General features: G+C 42.0%; 1 protein-coding gene across 5 annotated transcripts in view; it reads left to right on the forward strand.

The window, feature by feature from the left end:
* Positions 1 to 13699: 13699 nt before the first annotated feature.
* The window catches only part of LOC147434066 (homeobox protein HD1-like), a 64151-nt gene continuing 54309 nt past the window's right edge, over positions 13700 to 23541 (forward strand). Inside the window, exons 1-2 of one of the 5 annotated variants that reach the window (XM_086489876.1) lie at positions 13700 to 15177; positions 15517 to 15993. In XM_086489876.1, coding sequence (XP_086346002.1) covers positions 15658 to 15993 — 336 coding nt within the window. In that variant the 5' untranslated portion in view covers positions 13700 to 15177; positions 15517 to 15657. Of the gene's footprint in view, positions 15178 to 15223; positions 15433 to 15516; positions 15994 to 23541 lie in introns of those variants that run through there. The other 4 variants (XM_086489873.1, XR_015185235.1, XM_086489875.1 and 1 more) reach the window with 4 other exon arrangements.

Raw genomic sequence — 23541 nt, forward strand, 5'->3', positions numbered from 1 at the left:
GAAGGCGCATGTGGTGGCCATTTTGCTCTAAAGATCACCTTGCATAAGATTTTGCAAGAGGGGTATGTATGGCCTAGTTTGCACAAGGATGTTCACCATTGGTGTAGGTCTTGCAATAGGTGTCAAGCATTTGGGAAGAGAGTGTTGAAGCCAGAGCTACGGAAAACGATTATGGCGTTTGATGTGTTTGAAAAGTGGGGGATTGATGCAATAGGCCCGTTACCTATCACAAGCAGGGGCAAAAGCTATATTTTGACGGCAGTGGACTATCTTTCTAGATGGGCAGAGGCTATAGCAGTAAAACAGATCACTACAAAGGATGTGGCAAAATATGTATATAATGAAATATGTTGCAAGTTTGGGGTGCCATTAGAGCTACTTTCAGATACGGGGCCAGGATTTAGAGCTAAACTGCTAAACTTCTTATGTGCAAAGATGAAGATTAGGCACCAGCATACCACTCCTTATTACCCACAGTGTAATGGCTTAAATGAAAGATTCAATGGTGAGTTGGTACAGATTCTTTCGAAAGTGACAGAGCACCAAGGAAAGAATTGGTATTTGGAATTGCCTAGTGCATTATGGGCTTACCGTACTTCGGTGAAGACAGGTACAGGGTTTACTCCATTTCATTTGGTGTATGGAAAGGAAGCACTATTGCCTGTGGAGGTAGAGTTGCCTGCGGTCAAGATGGTAGAGAAGTTGCTTGGGCTGCCTAGTGGTGCATTCAAAAAGAGGCTCTTGCAGTTACAAGAGGTCCTGTTGGATATGATGAGCGCATTGGAGCATTATGGGCAGATGCAGGATAAGGCTTTGGCAAAGATAAATGAAAAGGTCAAAAGTAAGGGTATCAAGAAGCATGACTTAGTTTTGCGTTACAACAGTAAGCTGGACAACACCTTCCAAAAGAAGTTTCAGATAAAGTGGGAAGGCCCTTTCAAGGTAGTGGAGTGTTTTCCAAATGGTACATATGAGTTGGCTAATCTGGATGGTCTTAAATTGTATCATGCTAGATTGATGATGGTGGAGAAAGATGAGCTGTCTGTGGATCAAGCAGTGTTGGTGAGGGATGAGGAGACCTGTGATGCGGCGAGTCTCATATCTCTCTTTGCTGCTGCTGATCATGAATGATCTAGCAGACTAGGGGATGGGTAAATTATGTCAGGAGTTTTTTGCAGCAAGGGATTGCGCATATGTACATATACATGCATGGTGCATCAAATAAAGGATTGCCCAATTTCCATAGCCAGATGGTTACGTGGGGCCCACGTGTGTACAGGTAGGACAGGGTGTACATAGTGCAACGATTTTCACTATTATCAGTACCAGTGTGTTTTTTCTACAATAAGGAGGAGTTGGTAGCGCGTAAAAATTCTTGAGGAATCTATCTGCGGGCCGACGACATGAGGTAAGCAGGTGCGTCAGATGGCATCTAGTGGCGTCAGGAGGGCGAATGGGGTCAATACTTGCACGCGGAGAAGTATGGACACGACGTGGGTGTTTTCTTGTGATACTTATGCAGAAAGGTCATCATGAGGACCAATTTTTGGGGCCACTTCACGTGGTTGCGGGATGCATTATTGGGAAAAGCTGAGTGCCAGGTGTGCGGATGATGTAAAAAGGTGACAACTATGCACTGCGAGGTCAGTTTTTGGCCTGTTCAGGGTCCGTTTAAGGTCATCTAAAAGGCCACGGGTGCCCAACTAATAAAGCTAAGTGTGGGAACTGAAAAATCAGAGAGAAGACCAGAAAAAAATGTGGAGAAGAGAGGAGGAACATCCACAAGTGTGTTTTTGCTATTTTTGGAGCATTTTTTGGCCCTAAACTCCTCATCCGAGGTTGGATTTGAGCACTGTGACATTGTAGAGTGGGGTTTTTGGGTGTTCCGGACGCAATGGAACTGTCCATTTTGCCAAATTTCTCATAGATTTTCTGATGTTTTTCTGTGTAATCTTCTCCGGTGAGTGAAGCCTCTACTTAACTTTGTGGTTGTATCTGGTGTATTTCCTCCATACTGTGTAAACTATTTGCCCCATTGGTGTTGGGCTGAGCTTCATTGAGTCTAAACAACAACAATTTGCCTCCTTTGAGCTGAATTGAGAGTGTGTGTGTGTGTGAGTGTGTATGTGTGAGTGTTGAGTGGGCAAGTGGAAAATCTCTCTCTTCTCACTCTGTCTGTGTGTTTCCTGTCTCGGGCAGGCTGGTTGTGTAAGCCGAGTGGTGCCCCATAATGTGTGTGTGTATTATCCCAATAGTGTGTGTCGGGTCATTATAGAGGCGTTGTGTGTGTTTCCACCCCGCTCACAACGCCTGTGCCTCACAAAGGAGAGATGGGGTCGTTGAAGAGCGATGGCATGGGGACATGCCGAATCGCTGCACTACAGAGGAGATTCTTTGCTCCAGCGATAAACTTGGACATTTTCTTTGAAGTTTTTCGCATCACGTGAGCGACGCTATCGCTTATACGATGTTTTGCAGTTTGTAAGAGACACTATGAGTGTCGCAATGTGCGATGCATTTAGCGATGTGTATAATAACCACTGTGACATTTGGAGAACATTACCGCTCAGATAGACGCACAAAAACAAAGGAAAAGTTGAAGTCAAAAAATCTCGGGGACGGTAATGCTTGAGTCAATACTCGCGGTAATGGTCCTTCAGCAATGCACGTGGTAATCGGCTCGGCTACATTTCTGCGCTTATTTCCGCGTGACTTACCGCCAGTATTACCGCCACCATTACCGCGCATGCGAGTATTTTTTAAAAAAAGCAGATGACCATTTGGATGGTCCTTGGTAGGACCCATCCAAATGGTCATTTGCCTTTTTTTTCCTATACATTTAATAAATAAAAAAGCAACAATTTCATTGCACAAAAACTTTGGACCAAAATCAAATGCTTAATTATATTGGAGAAACTGTTCATTACAAAATTGCCCAAATAAGCGATGCATGGCGGCTGTACAACTGTGGCCAAAAGAAGACTTTGGGCCAAAATAAAGTGTTTAATTATATTGGATATTACGAAATTGCCCAAATAGGCGATACATGGGGGCTATGCAACTATGGCCAAAAGAAAACGGGCCCAAAAACACTTGGAGGATTGAGCTACTCGGATCCTGGGACCTCTCGAGGGACTCCTTGACTCTGGAAAAGAAAAAAACAACAAAACCTTTAATTAATACAAATGGATACATAATTTTGCATGCACTCATTTTTTAAAAAAAGTTCACACTTACAGGCTATAGTGTACGACATGCATTTTCAAATTCTTCGCGATTGATTTTTTTTGTTTTCATACAACCAGCACCATGTCTGATATTCGGAGTGGCTCTCTCTGTATCTCTGGATCTCTCGACTTGGGCGGGTCATAGTAATATTTTGTTGTATATCAATTAAAAAATATCACAAACCTAACCCTATTACCACAAATTAAATCAATTCAAATGAAAATACGTGCACTCACAAATTTATCTTTCCATGCTGCTTTTCCGCCCGAGCTGTAATGCGTGGGCGTTTGCTACGCCCTAGCCTCCACCTGTCGAGTGTGCGCCCTAGCACCTGTCGCTCTCTCGTCCTCCAGCTCGCCCTGGGCTTTCTCCCACTCCTCGTCGTGAACATTTCCAGGGCGATAGTTGTGACCCTCAAATTCAAATGTTCGCTTTGCCGCCCTCCGCACACTGGAATTCTTATTTTTCAAGAAATTCTTGACGTACTCCTCGAGCCACTGCCTGGAGAACTCTTCCACTTCCGGATTAGAGAACCGCATGAGCAATGTCGTGTGAATGTACGTCAAGTCGGCTGGGTCCTGATCTTTGAAAGATTTAAAGAAATCTTGGTATGTCGAGTGGATTAGCTGGTTAAAGTGCCCTCGAAATGTCCTCCCCAAAGAGGAACCTAGATCCACCTCCCCCCCTCGATGTATATAATAGTAGTAGCCATGAGCGTCCGGGGCGGGTGCATCGTGGTCCTCATCCTCATGTGGAGCTCCAAGGGGTGAGCGAGGAGGTCGGGGTGTAGGAGGAGGTGAATCTGTAGCACTGCCCCCTCCACCACCAAAGCAGCACGAGCCACTACCTTGACGAGAGCGTGAGCCACCACTATGGGAAGAGTGCTGGCCTCCCGAAGAGCGCTGGCCCGAACTCGAACCGCTGGGTGGTGTAGGCAACGAATAACTCGACGGTGCGGGCGTGGATTGCTGCGAATGCAAGGTGAAGGGAGCTGCGGGTGACGTGAAAGTCGAGGGTAAGGTGGAGGGAGGCCCACTGGGAGGCACACTCTGCACGATCGAAGTGCCGGTGCCCGGTGTCGCAAGCGGTGAGAGCCCATAGGCAACCAACTGTGCTGGTGTGTACCGCCCACGAAGACTCTGCTGCGAGGATAGCCACTCTGCCTGGGCGCGGTATGCCCTCTCGAGGTCGGGGTCGTGTACTGCATCTCGGAACCATCGAAAGCCGAAGGTGGATTGTGACTGGTGGGAGGAAGACTGCGAGTAGTAAGCATCACAAGCGTCCTCGTAAGAGAGGCCCTCAGCGAGAAAGTCCTCTATGGATCGATAGCTGGGCATGGAAGAGAATTCCATATCCTACAATTTCACAAAAAAAGGGACCCTAATTAACATTGGATTCTATTCAAAGTGAGATTCTTTATTGCATAGGATTCCTCCCTGCATAGGATTCCTTTTATCTCCTATTTAAGAAATGGTTTGTGTGCTTTTTTTTTTTTGCATCCATTTAGAGTGTGTGTGTGTGTGTGTGTGTGTGCTTCTAATTAATCTATTGTGTGTGTGCGTTAGTGTGTGGCAAAGAAATTAATCTAGTGTGTGTGTGTTGGACCTTAATCTACCATTGGGCTTATCGGTGACCATTGGGGTCTCAATCAACTTCATCGCACACCCACATGGAGGTATGTTTGGGTATGCTAATGCTAATGGAGGTATGTTTTGGTATACTAATACATGCCCAAGCATACACTAATGCTAGCCTTAGTGTGTGCTTTTTAACACATGCACACACTCTAAATGGATACATAGTGTGTGCTTGGGCACAAATTAGTGTGTGGAAACACACTAATGCATGCACACACTAATGCTTGCATTAGTGTGTGATAGTGCATAAATTAGTGTGCGCAAACCCACTCATTTGTGCACAATCACACACTAATGCGTGTGTGTATAATGCATGCATTGTGCACAAAATAGTGTGTGAAAACACACTAATTTGTGCACAATCACACACTAATGCTTGCATTAGTGTATGTGTGTATAATGCATGCATTGTGCACAAAATAGTGTGTGAAAACACACTAATTTGTGCACAATGGATGCATTATATACACACACACACACACACTAATGCTTGCATTAGTGTGTGCTTGGACACAAATAAACTAACTAATGCGTGTGTGCATGCACACACTAATACGGGCATGCACACACTAATACGGGTATTAGTGTGTGCATCACTAATACAGGCATTAGTGTGTGATTGTGCACAAAATAGTGTGTGAAAACGCACTAATTTGTGCACAATCACACACTAATGCAAGCATTGGTGTGTGTATAATGCATGCACACGGGCACAAATTAGTGTGTAAAAACTAACTAATGCTTGCATTAGTGTGTGTGATTGTGCACAAATTAGTGTGTGAAAACACAGTAATTTGTGCACAATCACACATTAATGCAAGCATTAGTGTGTGTGTATAATGCATGCGGTCATAGAGCAAACAACAAATTAGTGTGTAAAATTAATTTGTACTCCGTGCACAAATTAGTGTGTAAAAACTAACTAATGCTTGCATTAGTGTGTGATTGTGCACAAATTAGTGTGTGAAAACACATTAATTTGTGCACAATTACACATTAATGCAAGCATTAGTTTCTACACACTAATTTTGTGCACAATCACACATTAATGCAAGCATTAGTTTTTACACACTAAATAATACTTATTTGCAATGCTAAAGAAGGACAAAAGTGTCTTAAAAATCACTCTAGTTCTCCTTTTGAGTCTACTTCAAGAAATCCCAACTCTCCTCTATAGATTGTTACATCATGACTGCCCATGTACACCTTGAGCTATTGCACATCAAATATCTCCAAGATGAACCCCCTATACTACCTTTTCATTATTTTTGCAACGTTTTGAAATACACAATTGCTCTACGACAAGGTACATATCTAATGAGAATCATTACTAGCTTGTTCAAAGCCATCCATAGAGCAAATTGGTACCCCCTTTTTGCATGGAGTGTAAGAAATCCCATTCTCATTGGGATTTTTAGTACCTCTCTTCTCTTTGCTTGCTTCATCTATTGGTATGATTCTCCTACTCTACTCATTTGTACTCCTTGAGATTCTATAAACAAATTAGTGTGTAAAAACTAACTAATGCTTGCATTAGTGTGTGTGTGTGTATAATGCATGCGGTCATCGAAGACGACTTTGGTATGTTATTCCAGTCACACCACGGAGCACATCTATCTTTGCAGATACGAACATAGAGACTTTGGCAGATCCCACCATACCAACTCAAGAAGACGCCAATGACGATGATGCAGTTGAGGTCGAGGAGAACCCACCATTCCCAATAACCAACCATAGTGAGGAGGAGGACGAGGATGGAGAGAATGATGATGATTCAATAGGAGAGGCTATAGAGGATGAATCAATAGATTTATTTGTTGATTTAGCTACCATGGGGTTGGACATGGATGTAAGCACTTGTAGAGATCTCTTGGAGGATGAAAATTAATAAATATCTTTTGGATTTTGTCTTCTTTCTCTACTTGTGCTGTACAAAAGGGCTATTTGTTTATGAACGCAAGACAATACAATTTTGATCATCGTTCGCTTGCCATTTCCATATGAATGCATAGTTGACATAAGATTTTGAGGTGGAAACAAAATATTTTTGTTTATAGAATCTCAAGGAGTACAAATGAGTAGAGTAGGAGAATCATACCAATAGATGAGGCAAGCAAAGAGAAGAGAGGTACTAAAAATCCCAATGAGAATGGGATTTCTTACACTCCATGCAAAAAGGGGGTACCAATTTCTGAAAACTAACAAAATAGAATAGGATTTATAGAATGGGAAAAGTGGGAGAGAATTGGGCCGCGTGGAGAATTTTTCTATTGCGGTAATATGGGCGGCTATATGTGTGGTAATACTTGCGGTAATGCTCGCGGAAAAAACGGAAAACGCGCCATTGAGGCTGCAACATACAATCTCTCTCTTTCTTGAAGCTCTCTCTCTCTCTCTCTCTCCTCTTATGCGGTAATGCTGTGCGGTAACAACAGCATTCTCCCATAGTGAACGCATTTATTATTTTTTGGGACAAATTTTTAAGTGACGCTTAAGCGATGCTCGTAGATTTTGCAGGCGTCCCTACTTACAAAGCACCTTTGTAGTGTCTCTGTCACGCATCATCTATCATACTCTTGCTGCATACGCTTGCTTGCAGCTTCGCATATTATCAAGGTTATTCTATTAAAGCAATAAAATTGATTGGACCCCCAAATTAGGTCCCCTTTTCCTTAAAAATAGAAAAAAAAAATCTATAATCTTGAGGCTCAAAGATTTCTCTTTACTTTGTTAGCGTAGTGGGAAATTCTCAATCATTGGCCTGTCATTAGCCCACGTGGCTCCAGCAATGAAAAGCTCTTAAAAAAACTACGCCGTGAAAATCCCCCAGCGTTGAAAAAAAAGCTACGCTGTCTAAAGCTATGTCGTCAGAAGTTTTCAGCAGATGCGAAGCGAAGGCCTCTCTCTAGATGCAAATCACCTTTGGTACATCTGACACAATGAGGCATGCTGACGCTGAGGCGGGTTCTGTTTATGTATTTGTTGCTGCAATTGTAGAGCAAGAAGATGGTATTGCTGGAAACCTAAATGGCAGTTTTCTTTGCATGCAAATGTTGCAAATCGATGGTGGTAGGGAGGTAGTTAGCGAAATTTGTTGCAGAGGAAAAAAGATGTCGTGCTTGGCACTGCCTTGGTTGATATGTGTGCCAAATGTGGTGCACTTGAGAAAGCATAAAAAGTGCTTGAGGAGCTTCTTGTACGGAATGTCGCCTCCTGAAATGCTTTGATTGCAGGATGTGCAAAGCAAGAACAGGGTTGTTGAAAGAAGATGTCATGCTTGGAGCTGTCTTGGTCGATATGTATGTCAAATGTGGTGTGCTTGAGAAAGCACAAAAAATGCTTGAGGAGCTTTCGTCCGGAATGTCGCCCCTTCGAATGCACTGATTGCGGGATGTGCGCAATGAGAGGAGGGGCAGAAAGCTCTAGGTTGTTTTTAGCAGATGCAAAGCAAGTATATCTCTCCGAATTCAATCAAGGCATGTGACTCTACGTAAGTGCTGGAGGAGCTGCGTGGCCTGAGTGTGGACTCTTGGAATGCGCTGATTGCATGATTTTCTCCATAAGGGCAGGGCCAACAAGCTCTATTTTGTTTTCAGCAGATGCGAAGCGAGGGCCTCTCTCCAGATGCAATCATGTACGCATGCATGAAGGCATGTAGCTCTACGCAAGAGCTGATATCGGCACAAAAAGTACTTGAGGAGCTTCCTTTCCAGAATGTCGCTCTTGAAATGCATTGATTACAGGATGTGCACAGCAAGAACATGGCTATTGAAAGAAGATGCCATGCTTGGGATTTTCTTGGTCGATATGTATGCCAAATGTGGTGTGCTTGAGAGAGCACAAAAAGTGCTAGAGCGGTTTTCTGTCCAGAATGTCGCCCCTTGGAATGCACTGATTGAGGGATGTATGCAACAAGAGCAAAGAAAGCTCTAAGTTGGTTTTAGCGGATGCAGAGCAAGTATATCCAAATTCATTCAAGGCATGTGGCTCTACGCAAGTGCTTGAGGAGCTTTATGTCATGAGTGTGGACTCTTGGAATGCATTGATTGCATGATTTGCTCCACAAGGACAGGGCCAAAAAGCTCTATTTTGTTTTTAGCAGATGCGAAGCAAGGGACTCTCTCCAGATGCTATCATGTACGCATGCATGAAGCCATGTAGCTCTACGCAAGAATCCTGTATGGGCACAAAAATTCACAATTATATTGTTAGTCAGAGGCTGCTGAATGCATATGCTTGCACCTTGAAGGCCATTGACCTTTTGCAACGCCATTGACATGGGTGAGAGAATTAATAAGCCCATAGCTGGTCCGATGCTCTTCGGGAAGCGTATCATGCTCTAGGTTGCTTTCAATGGATGCAAAGCAAGTGTATCTCTCCAAATTCAGCATCCTATACTTGCATCTTGAAGGCTATGATTACATCTTGAAGGCATGTGGCTCTACGCAAGAGCTCAAGGAGCTTCCTTTTTGGAGTGTGGACTCTTGGAATGCTTCGCATCTGGCCTCTCTTCAGATGCAATCACCTAGGCGCGCATCTTGAAGGCATGTGGCTCTACGCAAGGAAAGTCATGCTTGCGACTCTCTTTGTGAATACGTATGCCAAATTTGGTGTGCTTGAGAGAGCACAAAAAGTGCTTAAGGAGCTTTCTGTCCGGAATGTCGCCTCTTGGAATGCACTTATTGCGGGATGTGCGCAACAAGAGCAGGGGCAGAACGCTCTGTCTTGTTTTTAGTAGATGCAAAGAAAGTATATCTCTCCAAATTCAATCAAGGCATGTGGCTGTACGCAAGTGCTTGAGGAGCTTCCTGTCCAGAATGTCGCCTCCTGAAATGCATTGATCGCGGGATCTTCCCAACAAGAACATGGCTGTTGAAAGGAGATGCCATGCATGGGACTGTCTTGGTCAAATGTATGCCAAATGTGGTGTGCTTGACATAGCACAAAAAGTGCTAGAGCAGTTTTTTGTCCAGAATGTCGCCCCTTGGAATGCACCGTGGGATGTCTGCAACAAGAGCAGGGCAAGAAATCTCTAGGTTGTTTTTAGCGGATGCGAAGCAAGTATATCTCTCCAAATTTAGTCAAGGCATGTGGCTCTATGCAAGTGTTCGAGGAGCTTCATGCCCTGAGTGTGGACTCTTGGAACGCGCTAATCGAATGATTTTCTCCACAAGGGCAGGGCCAGCAAGCTCTATTCTGTTTTTAGTAGATGCGAAGCGAGGGCCTCCCTCCAGATGCACTCATGTATGCATGCATGAAGGCATGTCCAGAATGTTGCCTCTTGAAATGCATTGATTACGGGATGTACACAACAAGAACATGGCTATTGAAAGAAGATGTCATGCTTGGGACTGTCTTGGTTGATATGTATGCCAAATGTGGTGTGCTTGAGAGAGCACAAAAAGTGCTAGAGCAGTTTTCTGTCCAGATTGTTGCCCCTTGGAATGCACTGATTGCGGGATGTGCGCAACAAGGGCAAGGCAAGAAAGCTCTAGGTCGTTTTCAACGTATGCAAAGCAAGTATATCTCTCCAAACTCAGTCAAGGCATGTGGCTCTACGCAAGTGTTCAAGGAGCTTCATGTCCTGAGTGTGGACTCTTGGAATGCATTGATCGAATGATTTGATCCACAAGGGCAGGGCCAGCAAGCTCTATTTTGTTTTTAGCAGATGCGAAGTAAGGGCCTCTCTTTAGATGCACTCATGTATGCATGCATGAAGGGATGTCCGGAATGTTGCCTCTTGAAATGCATTGATTACGGGATGTACACAACAAGAACATGGCTGTTGAAAGAAGATGGCATGCTTGGGACTGTCTTGCTCGATATGTATACCAAATGTGGTGTGCTTGAGAGAGCACAAAAAGTGCTAGAGCAGTTTTCTGTCCAGAATGTCGCCCCTTGGAATGCATTGATTGCAGGATGTGCGCAACAAGAGCAAGGCAAGAAAGCTCTAGGTCGTTTTCAGCGGATGCAAAGCAAGTATATCTCTTCAAATTCAGTTAAGGCATGTGGCTCTACGCAAGTGTTCGAGGAGCTTTATGTCCTGAGTGTGGACTCTTGAAATGCGTTGATCGAATGATTTACTCCACAAGGGCAGGGCCAACGAGCTCTATTTTGTTTTAGCAGATGGGAAGTAAAGGCATCTCTCCAGATGCAATCATGTATGCATGCATGAAGCCATGTAGCTCTACACAAGCTTGTATTGGCACAAAAATTCACATTTATATTGTTAGTCAGAGGCTGTTGGATGCAAAGAGAGGGCCTCACAAAATGTGCCTCAGGAGCTTCCTGTCTCAATGTCAGGCAGGGTCTCTCCAGATGCAATCACCTACGCATGCAGGACAACAGATGCAATCACAGGCAGGGTCTCTCTCACGAATGCCGTCTCTTGGAGTGCATTGATTGCGGGATACACGCAACAGGAGCAGGGCCAAAAAGCTCTCGACTGTTTTCAGTGGATGCAAAGCGGGGCCTCTCTCCAGATGCATCACACACACATGCATCTTGAAGGAATGTGGCTGTACGCAAGATGTCGATATGGGCTTCAAAATTCTCTTTGATAGTGGTTGTAGAAAAAAATTGCCGTGCTTGGCAATGCCTTGGTCGATATTTATGCCAAATGTGGTGCAGGATGTTGTCTCTTGGAACATTATGACTGTAGGATATGCCTGACATGGGCCCCGCCGGAAGCTGTGGGCAGTTGACATGGGCTTGAAATTCATGCTCATATTGTTAGTCAAGGGCTATTGCAAGACATTGTCGTGCTTGGCAATGCCTTGGTTGATACGTATGCTAAATGTAGTGCACTTCAGATAGCACAAAATGTGCATGAGGAGCCTCATGTCCGGAATGAAGTCTCTTTGATTGCGGGATACGCACAACAAGAGCAGGGACAGAAAGCTCTCGGCTCTTTTCAACGGATGCAAAGTGGGGGCCTCTCTCCAGATGCAATCACACACCGCGTGCATTTGGAAGGAATGTGGCTGTATGAAAGATGCTGATATGGGCTTAAAAATTTGCTCTGCTATTGTTAGTTAAGGGCTGTTGCAAAAAACTCTCGTGCTTGGAAATGCCTTGGTCAATATGTATGTTGAATGTGATGCACTTCAGAAAGCACAAAACGTGCCTGAGGAGCTTCATATCCCTGATGCCATCTCTTGGAGTGGATTGATTGCAAGATACGTGCAACAGGAGCAGGGACAAAAAGCTCTTGACTGTTCCCAGCAGATCTGAAGTGAAGACCTCCTTCCAGATGCAATCACATACGCGTGCATCTTGAAGGCATATATATCTACACAAGATGTCGATGTGGGCCTCTCTCCATATGGTAACACCTACGTGTCCACATTGAAGGCATGTGTCTCTATGCAAGCGGCTGATACGGACACAAAAAATCTGCTTTTAACTATTGTTCAGAGGTTGTTGAAATAAGATGTTGCGCTTGGCACAATCTTTGTCGATAAGTATTACACGTGTGTTGCGCTTTAGAAAAGTGACGGTTGCTCACTAACAGAAGTCTCTTGGAGTGCTTTTGTATCCAGTTACGTCAAGCAAGGGCACGTGAGGAACTTACATTAATTTCAAAGATGCAATATGACATAGGCATGTTCTACATGACCATTTTGCCCGAAATGTTGCCTGTCGAATGCATTAAATGATGGGAATGGCGTCTCTTTCAATGCATTGGTAGCGGGATATGCACCGTAAGCAAGCGCGGAAAGCTCTAGGCTATTTTCATCTTTCTATCTATGGTGTGGACTCCTTAATGCACTCATCGTTGTGCGCAACAAGCAGGCCAATGAGCGATACAAGAAAAATGTCGGCTTGCATAAAAGTATGTGTACATCACATATGGTGCTCTTCAGAACGCACGAAAAGCGCCCCGAGCAGCTTGTTGTGCAGAACGCCGCCACAAGATCATAGGAAGGGTCTCTATCAAGATACAATCAACTACGCCTACAAAAGAATCTGAAAGATATGCGTGTCAGCAGATGCAATCACGTATGTAGCCATAGATATTAGAATTCACGATATGATCTCTAGTCAACGTTTGTTGGGAGTATAATTTCATGGTTGGTGGTGGTTTGATTGATATGTATACAAAATGTGGTGTCCTCACAATAGCACAAAAACTTCTTGAAGGGTATCCTCCTTGGGGTGTCATCTCTTGTAGCGGGTTAAGTGCAACAGATGCCCAACATCGTTGATGCAAGGAAGTCCATTGGCGATAGACATTCAATCACGCGGTGAGTAAGCACTATCATTTTTTGATTTTTGACACTGAGAATGCAGTTAATGAACGCATTGAAAATTGCACGCTGCCGTGGGAATGACATGTTTCCTCGTATTATAAAAATTGGGGAAGATTGTGCAAATTCCCCCATGCAAGGAGACTTGCATGTTTTTTTTTTTTTTGAGACATAAAAATGGAACAACAAACAATAACATTGACATTTTGTATGATTATGAACATTGAGCTTGACAAAACTCTTTAACATTCCTTGTGGTTTTTGACGAGGTACCCCTTTGAAGCATTACGATCAATAACCAATTTCTGTGGAGGTACACCACTGAACCACTACAATCAGTATCCCAAACACTCTCAGGTAAAAAAATCTAACACTCTTTCATGAAATCTCTGATCTCTCTCTTTTAGTTTTCAATATTTTGTTCAATCTCAATTCTATGGAACATAGCTAACGAAACACTCTAGTTAAGGAAAGTGTCCCATACTATCTATCGTCGAGCTTCCTTAAATGTGGCGCATGAATCATTGAGGTTGGGGATTCGGGCTGGCTGCATAGCAAAGAGGTAGCGTTCCTAATGAAATCGAGGGATGCTGATCGCAAAGAACGAGACAGCGGCATGTGGTGAGTGGATCTTTGCACAATCGACTGCAGAAGATACGAAGGCCCTTGAGAGCGATTGCAAGTTGCACAGTGATCAAGCCTGCAGATGCAGTAGAGCCGGCGCTTTGTTGGCTAGCGCAATGCCAAGCTGAAGCATGCTCTTATATTTGTGGTGTCGAGGGATCTCCAGCTTGCAGGTACTGGCAGCGGGACGTACAATAAGCGGCGAGGTGGCTATGCCTGCACCCAGCAGGAGGCAGCCCCGAAGCCCACACACAAATATACATGCAGAGAGAGAGAGAGAGAGAGAGAGAGAGAGAGCTCCTGATACTCTGGCAGCTTCTCTTGGGTTGGTTTTTGTGCTCGCATAGTCCCCTTCCTTGTGTGTTAAGAAGAGAGAGAAAGGTAGGAGAGAGAGGGATGTCTAATCAAGGACGCATATGATGGAAAAAGAAGCTTTAGCATCCCCGCAACCAGCGTAAACTTCGCATTTCGCCACCACCCTCTCTCTGTAGCTTTGTACTCCAGGACTATCTCTCCCCCTCTCTCCCATAGCCTCCTTGCGTCCTCGCCTCTCACCTAGCGACACACCCTCTCTCCCTCTCCCTCTCCTGTCACATGCAATATGGCAAGGACTCAACATGGCCGTCTCTGATAAGACATGAAGCGTAAAATCCACAGGGCTATTTGCTGCTGCGGTTGTCTCGTGCACACAAAACACACACACACACACACACACACACACACTCTCTCTCTGATCACAAACACACCGTTCTCTGCCATCGAAGTAGTCCCATCATAGCACTAGCGACGTAGACCATTTCACACAATGTGTGGCAACCATAATAGGTCAAACCGGATTTGCAAGCAGTACAAAGAGATGCAGATTAGGGTTCTGTACCTGCGCCAGATACCGATGAAGGCAAAAGAAGGAGAGAAGCGCAGAAACAAGGTGAGGAGGAGAAGAAAATGGGAGTCTCTTCACATGGAGTCGCGTTCAGCTTTTGCCTTTGCAGATTATCACTTCATGAACCCCACCTTCTTCTGTGCGCGGCTCTTTTGTGATGAGCCAGCTTTTGCATGTACGCGCACACCCCCTTCGTCGACCCAGCCATGGCCTGGTTTCTCTCTCTACTCTCTCTCGCTCTCTCTCTCTCTCTCTCTCTTTTCATACACACACGAGCTTTCCCACTCTTTTTAGGGCTACTTTAAGGAAAAGCCTATACAATTACATTCCTGCACAATATAGCTAGGCCCAGGAAACTACTATATAGCTAGCTAGCGCGAGCAGAATAAAAAATGGACCCAACGGAGCACTTGCAGGCAATGGCGAGTCCGAGTGCGCATGCTTGCACCTGGATCTGAAAAGGACGGCACACGTGCAAATGCTGGTGCTGCTGCCGGTTCCCCCAGCAAGTCTTCTTCAGCAACGTGGGCTCCAAACCTCTAACCGCACACACACGGTAAGGACTCAGGCGAATGCCTTTGCTTTGGGAAAGAGCGTGTGCACTCATAACTAACACGGCAAAAAGGGGGGACTCATTAAGGTCACTTTAGTGAGATAGTCTTTCTGCTCTGTAGCTCTTCTAACAATAATGCATTCTAGGACGTCATTCTTCATCTGCCTAAGCGCTCTTCCGGAGCGTCTTCTGTATATTTAAAGGGATGGCATTCGGACTCTGCTCTGAGCATTTGAATATGGTAGCGAGAAAATTAAGGTTTACTAACCCTTTGGCTGCTGTGATGTGCTATCGAGTTTAATTACGTGGGCTCACTGCAAGATTCTCATGCTGTTTTTGCAGGAAACCACTTTGGGATTTGAAGAAGAGCGGGAGCATACAATATTATTACGTTATTCTGATCTTCGGTTACTGGCTGCAGCGCTCGGGCACCGCCATACAAAGGCAGTTTCTCAGTAGCAGAATTCGTTGCGAGCTGCTATTATGTATCATCCCCGCAATCAAATTAGGGAGGAGCCGCCGTCCGCGCCACCTCCTGCAAGCACGGCCGCTTATCAGAGCGCCTTTGAGGAGCTGTTTGGCCCGGACGGTCAATACTCTGCCCATGTGAAAGGCGCCATCATCTCCCACCCTCTTTTTCAGCAACTGCTAGCCGCCCACGTGGCATGCCTACGCGTTGCTACCCCGTTGGATCAGCAGCATGTCATCGACTCTGCACTCGCTAATCGCAGCCATGTGGGCGCTAAGTACCTGGCGCTGGTCAATCACCTGCAGACCACCTCGCATCCAACCCACGACCAGGAGCTCGACTACTTCATGGTATGCACGGCGTCCTTCTAATTGAACAAAGGTTTCGTTTATGCTCTTCAATAGATATCAACAGAGCTCTGCATGACATGCAGTCGAATTATAAATGCCTACTTTATATAATACTAATACTGCTATATTAAGTGACGGTGTGCGTGGGCGCAGAGAGAGAGAGAGAGAGAGAGAGAGAGAGAGAGAGAGAGAGAGAGAAAATGAAGGACGCGGAGGAATTAGGGAGCACGGGTCCTTTAATCGGGTAAGCTAGCGCGGGCGGCGGGAGGAATCTCCTTTCAGCAAAATAGATTTTGTACTGTACAAGTGGTACCGGAATATCACGAAGGTACTGTACCATTAGCGAAGGAAGGAATCTGTTCTCGGGCTTCTCGAGGCAGAAGTGACAAGACTAGCTGAGCTTCTCCTCTGCCACAAGGAAATGAAAATTTCGAGATAGGGTACTTTTGCCAGATGCGAGAGAGAGCCTCAAAGAGAATAGCGTGTGTGTGTGTGTGCGCGCTCGTGATCAGAGAGAGAGAGAGGGAGAGAGTCTAGAGAGCGCTTGAGCTCCTTGGAGTTGGAGGAATCCAGCATGAAAAGGGATCATGATTAGGCCTATTAGACGGTCTCAGAGAGCCAATTACATGGCCTCCAAGATAGCTGTAGAAGTAGTGGGAGAAGATTGCAGCATACAATTAATATGTAATTAATACAATCACTTATCTGGATGTGACTGCGTTCCTGCCATATCTGTCATACACAGAGCCACCATCGAATAAATGTTATCTGGCAAGTGCCTCTTTATGTGTTCGTATGTATCTACACTACAGTGTGCATTGATAGTACACGAATAGATTCCAAAGTAGAGGTGTACATTATCTTTTGGTTCTTGAACGACCTTCAAGGTGTATAAGAAGTGAAATCTATCTATTCATAAGAACATGAATATATTTCAGATAGGTGCTCAATATAAGTAGACTCGGAGTTAATGGCGAGGCTAAAAGATTATCTTCTAGAACTTGGCCTCCCTCCAAGGTATATTTGTGGACATTCTCCATTAGAGGCTCGTGCTCAACATGGTGATTGAAGTAGGAAAGCTTGGGAAAGTGATCTTACTAGCATTCATTATACTTTGGCAAGAGTCTCAAGTAAACTTTTGACATGGATAGAAGAAGCTTATGTCCAAAATCTTGGTAGTGGATGTCTGTGATAGTGGGAATGGATTGCATGATGATCATGGCATAATTTTGATATCCATGATTCCTGAAGAAGAATCTAAGAAAATCATCACCAGCTTCCATAAGCATGGAAAGGTCAAGATCATAACTGGAAGGCAATGCCATTATATTGTCGGGCGGTCACTTTGCAACATGTGTATCATATCATGTGAGTTAACTAGAGAGGATTATTAATAGCCACAAATGTATACTTTTATATCTACATTGTAGGAGGTAGGGATCTTTTCAATAGAGCCATGATGTAAATATAGCATGTATATTGGCGTATTTCGAGTAACCTCTTAAACGTCCGTGATGTAGGAAGCTTTTGATGAGTGTTCGCTTCGAACATTCCATGAATCATACGGATCGTGATAAAGAGACTAGGATGTGTGATAAAGGGATTAGGATGCAAAGCTTAAATAAGTGTCAATAGCTTACTCTTCAACTTTATGAAGCTACGATAATCGACCTTTGGAATCCTACATAGAGAATTTTCTATCACATTATAATATTCTTTATAGTAATATAGCTTACGAACATACTCTTGAAGAATCATTGAATGCCTAACCCTTTCTCCCGAGGGGTCCACCTCAAAATATGCAGGTGTAGCATGTGAGTTCATATGGAGGGGATTTTTACATACCAAAGAGTTATAGAATTACATGTACAAGAGGGGTATAAAAATAAAAAATTCAAAAAAACAAGGTTTGTGAAGGAAGAGGGGTCTTTTAATTCATGATGAAGTGTGTGTGTGTAGAGGGGTTTTAAAAATACCTTTTGAATGCACGTGCTATATGTATTTTTGAAAGATAGACCCTCCGGGCATTTTCTACTCTTCTTATTTATGAGAGACATAAATCATTTGATATTCACACTCAAACACAATCTCAACTTTGTACCACACAAATAATGTGACCACTCTTGTAAAGCTTAACTTATGGCATATAGCTCTCTCAAAGGAGAACATTTCTATTGAGCTCTTTTTAGCTTCTTGCTCTTAAACACCACAAGCATACCATCCTCAAGTAGAATTGTACCGATGAATTATTTTCTGATATTTTTCTCCAATAGAATCAATTTATGCAAGAAATCACAATAGCTTGTAGAGCAGCAGAAGCTAATCACTATAAAGGAGTAAGTCCACAATAGGGAGCATAGCCACAAATTAAAAAACTAAAGAGGAGAGAGACAATATTGGTGGAGCATATACTTTCATGGCTATAACATGGTTGTCACGATTTATGTGGGTATACTCCCAAGTATATACCTGTATATGTACTACGCTGATATCCACGTGCATAGCAATGCTTTTAGAAAACTAAATATTATTTTAGAAGTACTAATATCTATTCAGATGCCCACAAAATAGACCAACCAAATAAGTATTCTTATTTCTAAACCTACCATAAATTGAGAGGAGTTCAAAAACTTTTATATATTGTCATAGTTAATCGGTATATCATGCCCATGCTCATACTTAATATGCAATTGATGATCAACATGCATATTGTGATTTGGAGATATCGTACATATGCAAGTATTTGAGAAATAAAATACGTAATTTTTTTTCTATAAAAGAGATGTTTAAACTAATGAGTAGCATTGGCATCTCAAAAATTTCAAATGGCTAATGAGGAGAAAGATTAATATTCAAACTCAACTTTTGGAGCATACAATAATCCAAGTTACCAAATCTACATGCTTTGTTACACTTTGATTGGGCTAGCCTCTATGATACACATATCTACTAGTGATTTATGTTTCATGATCAACAAATGATAAATATGTTGGTTAACAAAGAAGTAGCTTACAATGGTCACTTCTTGTTGTAAGCAAGGTCGATAGGGTATCTCTCATAGCTACAATTGAGTACATTTGGCTCGTGTCTTATGAGACTTAGCTGAGTACTAGATAATAGTGCACCGTCCTCTTTACTAACAACTAGAGCGTATCGAAAATTGCCAAAAGTGTATGTTCCATGCTTGAATGAAACAAATTTAGGTACATAGGTACTTTGTCAAGGAGTACTATAAAAGAGGTCAACTTCTTGCGTGGCTACATAGGACAACCTTGTTAATATTTTCACAAAGGTTTTTCCTTGAAAAATTTTGTAGCCTTTTGCAAAGCTTTGGGATCACATAGTAGGTTAGATACTCTTCTACACATAAGCGCCAGGTCTCATGCTCGGGGAGTTCACTATGTGTAAACTCATCTCTAAGCTTTGGGATCACATAGTAGGTCAGATACTCTTCTACACATAAGTGTCAGGTCTCATGCTCGAGGGGTTCACTACCATATCACATGTGTTCAAAACATGTTTGTAAAATCCCTTATCTGTGAATTTTGTTAAGAATATAATGTACTTTTTTTTCTTAAAATGTGTAAGTTTTTTTCAATTTTGAAAAAATAATGCCCTTCTGTATATATATTTCTGTAAGTTTCAAGAACTTTAAATACCCTTTTGTTGAACTTACGTGATAGGTTACATTTTTATTAGGTTACCTCCCCGGGGTCTCACGTTGACCACATCTCGCAGAGGGGGTTTTATCATTATACCATGGTACTGCTAAGACGAAAATATTTTTTTTTCCTCACTTGGAGGTTTTCTTCCTGTTACCTTTGTATATGCATCCATCATTTTAGGAAAAGTCTTATCTTTTAATTAGAACAGTACTCAATAATATTAATCATTTTCTTCATCTTTGTGTACTTTTTTGCAACCCTATTTCCAATAGCTTCGAGATAGATAGCTAAATATGGTTGATAGGATAACCAGGGATTTAACAAAGTGATTCTATTTTGCATCTAGGCTGTAGATGGTTGTCGCATCCTTGATTGGATATTTTTAAACCTATTTAATCTAATCAACATTTAAATTCAAAAAACCATGCATGGATTAGACTTGGAATGGTGTATCATTTCTGACATTGCAACAATAACATTCCATAAAAAAATATGCTTGCTCCCATAAAATGAATCATATATGAAGGTGCATAAAGTAACTTGTGAAGTAGATGACATTATATAAGAAGAGGGTCTTGAGTCTTTACTCTTAATCATGAAGGGACTTATTGATAAAAAAACCCCACAACATATAATTTTGAATCTTGATCCTCAATCAAGTGCAACTAAGGAGAAGGTGTATCACAAGGGCCCCTTCTAGCTTGGATGGAAATTGTGATGCATTAACACATGGTCATTATTTCCCTCTATGCTACTAAACCATACAAAATAAGGTTGTTGTTAGATTGTCAAGATTATCATAGTGTTAGAAGCGTTATAAGCATCATGATCACATATAAATACTAACTTCATTGTCAAACCCTCAATATCAACATTGCTATTTGGATTAGTATAAGCATCATGATTCATTATCACAAGTAGTATTTATTAATTGTAAAAATGAGCATTATATCACACTAATAGGGATATTGAGGATTTGTGGACTATAAATGCTAAAATTGATAGCATTGCTACTTTCCATAAATTTTTTGAGTAAGGTTCTCTCACCCATCAGCCATAACAAAGAGGACAACATACCTTCTTGAGTGAATTTGCCAATCAAACCATTAACCGCCATAGTATAGAAGTAGAAATTATAGATCTAAAAACAATTCACACTTAATAATAAGAGTGTTTTCAATAAAGAGCATTGCGTATGAATGGAGATCTCAACTAAAGTGTGCAATTGTTGTAGTAACCTCAGATTGAATGACAAAGCTATTTGAATAGGTTGTGCACTAATAGGGGAGGGTGATGATATAGGCCCTTTATGACTTTATGGTTGGGATGCAATATCAATGGCACCACACCACAGCATGCTTCCCCACCATTGCTAAAGCATTAAGGTCATGATTTCTCACATTGCGTTGATTTGATATATTCCACGACTCATAGTGTTACGAGGATGCCCTCTATGATGGAGATGGCATTCTAGTATCTAGATAAGATCAGTACTCCAGGAAGAGTGTTGTGCCAACCGTGTCAAAGTATGATCATAGAAAGATATCTCCATGTTTGTGTATGAAGGAGAAAAAGTGTAAGAGAGATGATGTAAGACTATACGAGAGACTTGCATGGATAAGTTAACTTTGAGAAAACATCATAAACTACAATAAAGTTAGAGAAAATCATTGAAAGGTAACTTAATATCAATTAAAAACACATAATTTTATATATACAATGATGCTAATTTTTTTGGTAGGATGCCTTTGTGCTTTTCTAATATGTCTAGTTATTTAGGATCAAATTTTCTAAAAATACAATGATTTGTTTGATGAAGCGTCCTCTTATCTTGGCATAAATCTACATAAATCTCTACATTTAGGAGGACATATCCATCTAGATATATATTAACACCCTCATTCAAGAGCTCATCCGCTTGGGATACAAAATTAGTTGCAAATTAAGTGTCAACTAGTTCCATCAAAATCTTGTAGCTATATCAGCTAAAGCAAGAATAAACATACTTATTTGCAATGCTAAAGAAGGACAAAAGTGTCTTAAAAATCACTGTAGTTCTCCTTTTGAGTCTACTTCGAGAAGTCCCAACTCTCCTCTATAGATTGTTGCATCATGACTGCCCATGTACACCTTGAGCTATTGCACATCAAATATCTCCAAGATGAACCCCCTATACTACATTTTCATTATTTTTGCAACGTTTTGAAATACACAATTGCTCTACGACATGGTACATATCTAATGAGAATCATTACTAGCTTGTTCAAAGCCATCCACTGCTCCATGGTCAAAACTACAACACCTATTATCAACTTGCTCCACCCTGTAGTACTGGCCTCTAGACCAAGAAGCTCTATATGACTTGTTCTATGTTAAACATATTTAAACAAATATCCAATGAGATTTGCATGTAAAAACAATCACAAAGTTAATAGCAGATTGAGATTAGGAGCTACCTCACAATTGCAACCTTATGAGAACTTCTACTCCTTAATTTTACTTATTTTCACTCTCATTGGGTCCTCACTAGAGCCTTTTATAGTTGTCTAAGATTTAAAAAGGACGCCAATACCTCGAGCTCTTTAATGGTGAGCTTAAAATGAGTTCTTAAAGGATTTTTTTTTTCATAGAATGACATCGATATTAGTGTCAATATAGTATCAATATTTATTAGCATCAGTATCATATATAGTATAAAGAATGTATTTTGTTAAAATTTGTTGGGTTGTTATTGTCCATAAGCTTTGAAAGGGCTAGTAGTGGAGAGTAACATTTAAAGGAGTGTTGAATTATCTTCTTAATGAGTATATTCATGATATGTTTTCTGTTTTGAGAGTGAGTTACTCTTTCTTGAATTGTTCCTCCTCCAACCAAAAAGGTAGGCCATGTTATGCAATATCTATCACGGATGTGAGTTCTTAGAAGAGCTTTAGAAAGTTTTAGAGGAATCTAGAATGTTGTAGAAAGTTCTAAAAACTTGAAGATGATTCTAGAACCTTCTAGAAGCATCTAGAACCTACTGTTATGAGCGCGTCTTGAGATAGAGAAGAGCGAGAGGAGGCGCTCATAATATACAAGATCTTGGAACTTGATTACAATACTTAATCTTGATTACAAAACTTAATAATTCATTCAAAAATTGATAAAAAAACCTGGGTTACAAGACCAGAGTACAAGGTAATATTTGATTACAAGAATGGGGCTCAAAGACGACAAGAACTGGAAGTGGACTTACCTCAAAGTAGCCTCACAGCTGGTGTTGGCAAGATTGAGGGGCTTGTAGTTCAAGAACTCTATTTATACTAAAGCCTAAGGAGGTTAAGAACCTTCTATTTTCTTCTTTTTAGAATCGTTTAGACTATTTCTCAAGCTTCTAGAACTTTCTAGATTCTTTTTAACTACTTCTAAGATCTTCTTGATACTTCTAAAACCTTGTAGAATGTACTAGATGATTCTTGAATCTTCTAGAATCTTCTTCAAGTTTCTAGAACTTTCTAGAGATCTTCTAAGAACTGGCATCCATGACAATACCCCCTTCTTCAGTAATGACGTGTTCTACGAGGAGCGTTTATCTCTTTTGATGTCGGGGTAAGCTTTTGATGGATATGGTTGATGAAACTCAAAACTTTGCCAGTGCTCGATGGAGGTTAGATGCAAGCTCCTATGTTTGCTTGCTTGTATTATAACCTTTCCAATTCACGAGGTACTGAAGTCAAGGATCTGATCGACTTCATATTCTTTAAGACCATTGATGTCTATGAACGGCCGGCGGTAGTTGTGGGCATCTCCTAGGAATGTGGCACTAATAACAAGAATTTAAAAGTGAAACATGGAAGAATGGATGGATGTTCATAGAATATCGCAATTGGTGACGGTATGTGAT

The sequence above is a fragment of the Adiantum capillus-veneris genome, chromosome 19 (assembly GCF_014529385.1).
Source record: "Adiantum capillus-veneris isolate H3 chromosome 19, ASM1452938v2, whole genome shotgun sequence".
In the NCBI taxonomy this organism is placed as follows: domain Eukaryota; kingdom Viridiplantae; phylum Streptophyta; class Polypodiopsida; order Polypodiales; family Pteridaceae; genus Adiantum; species Adiantum capillus-veneris.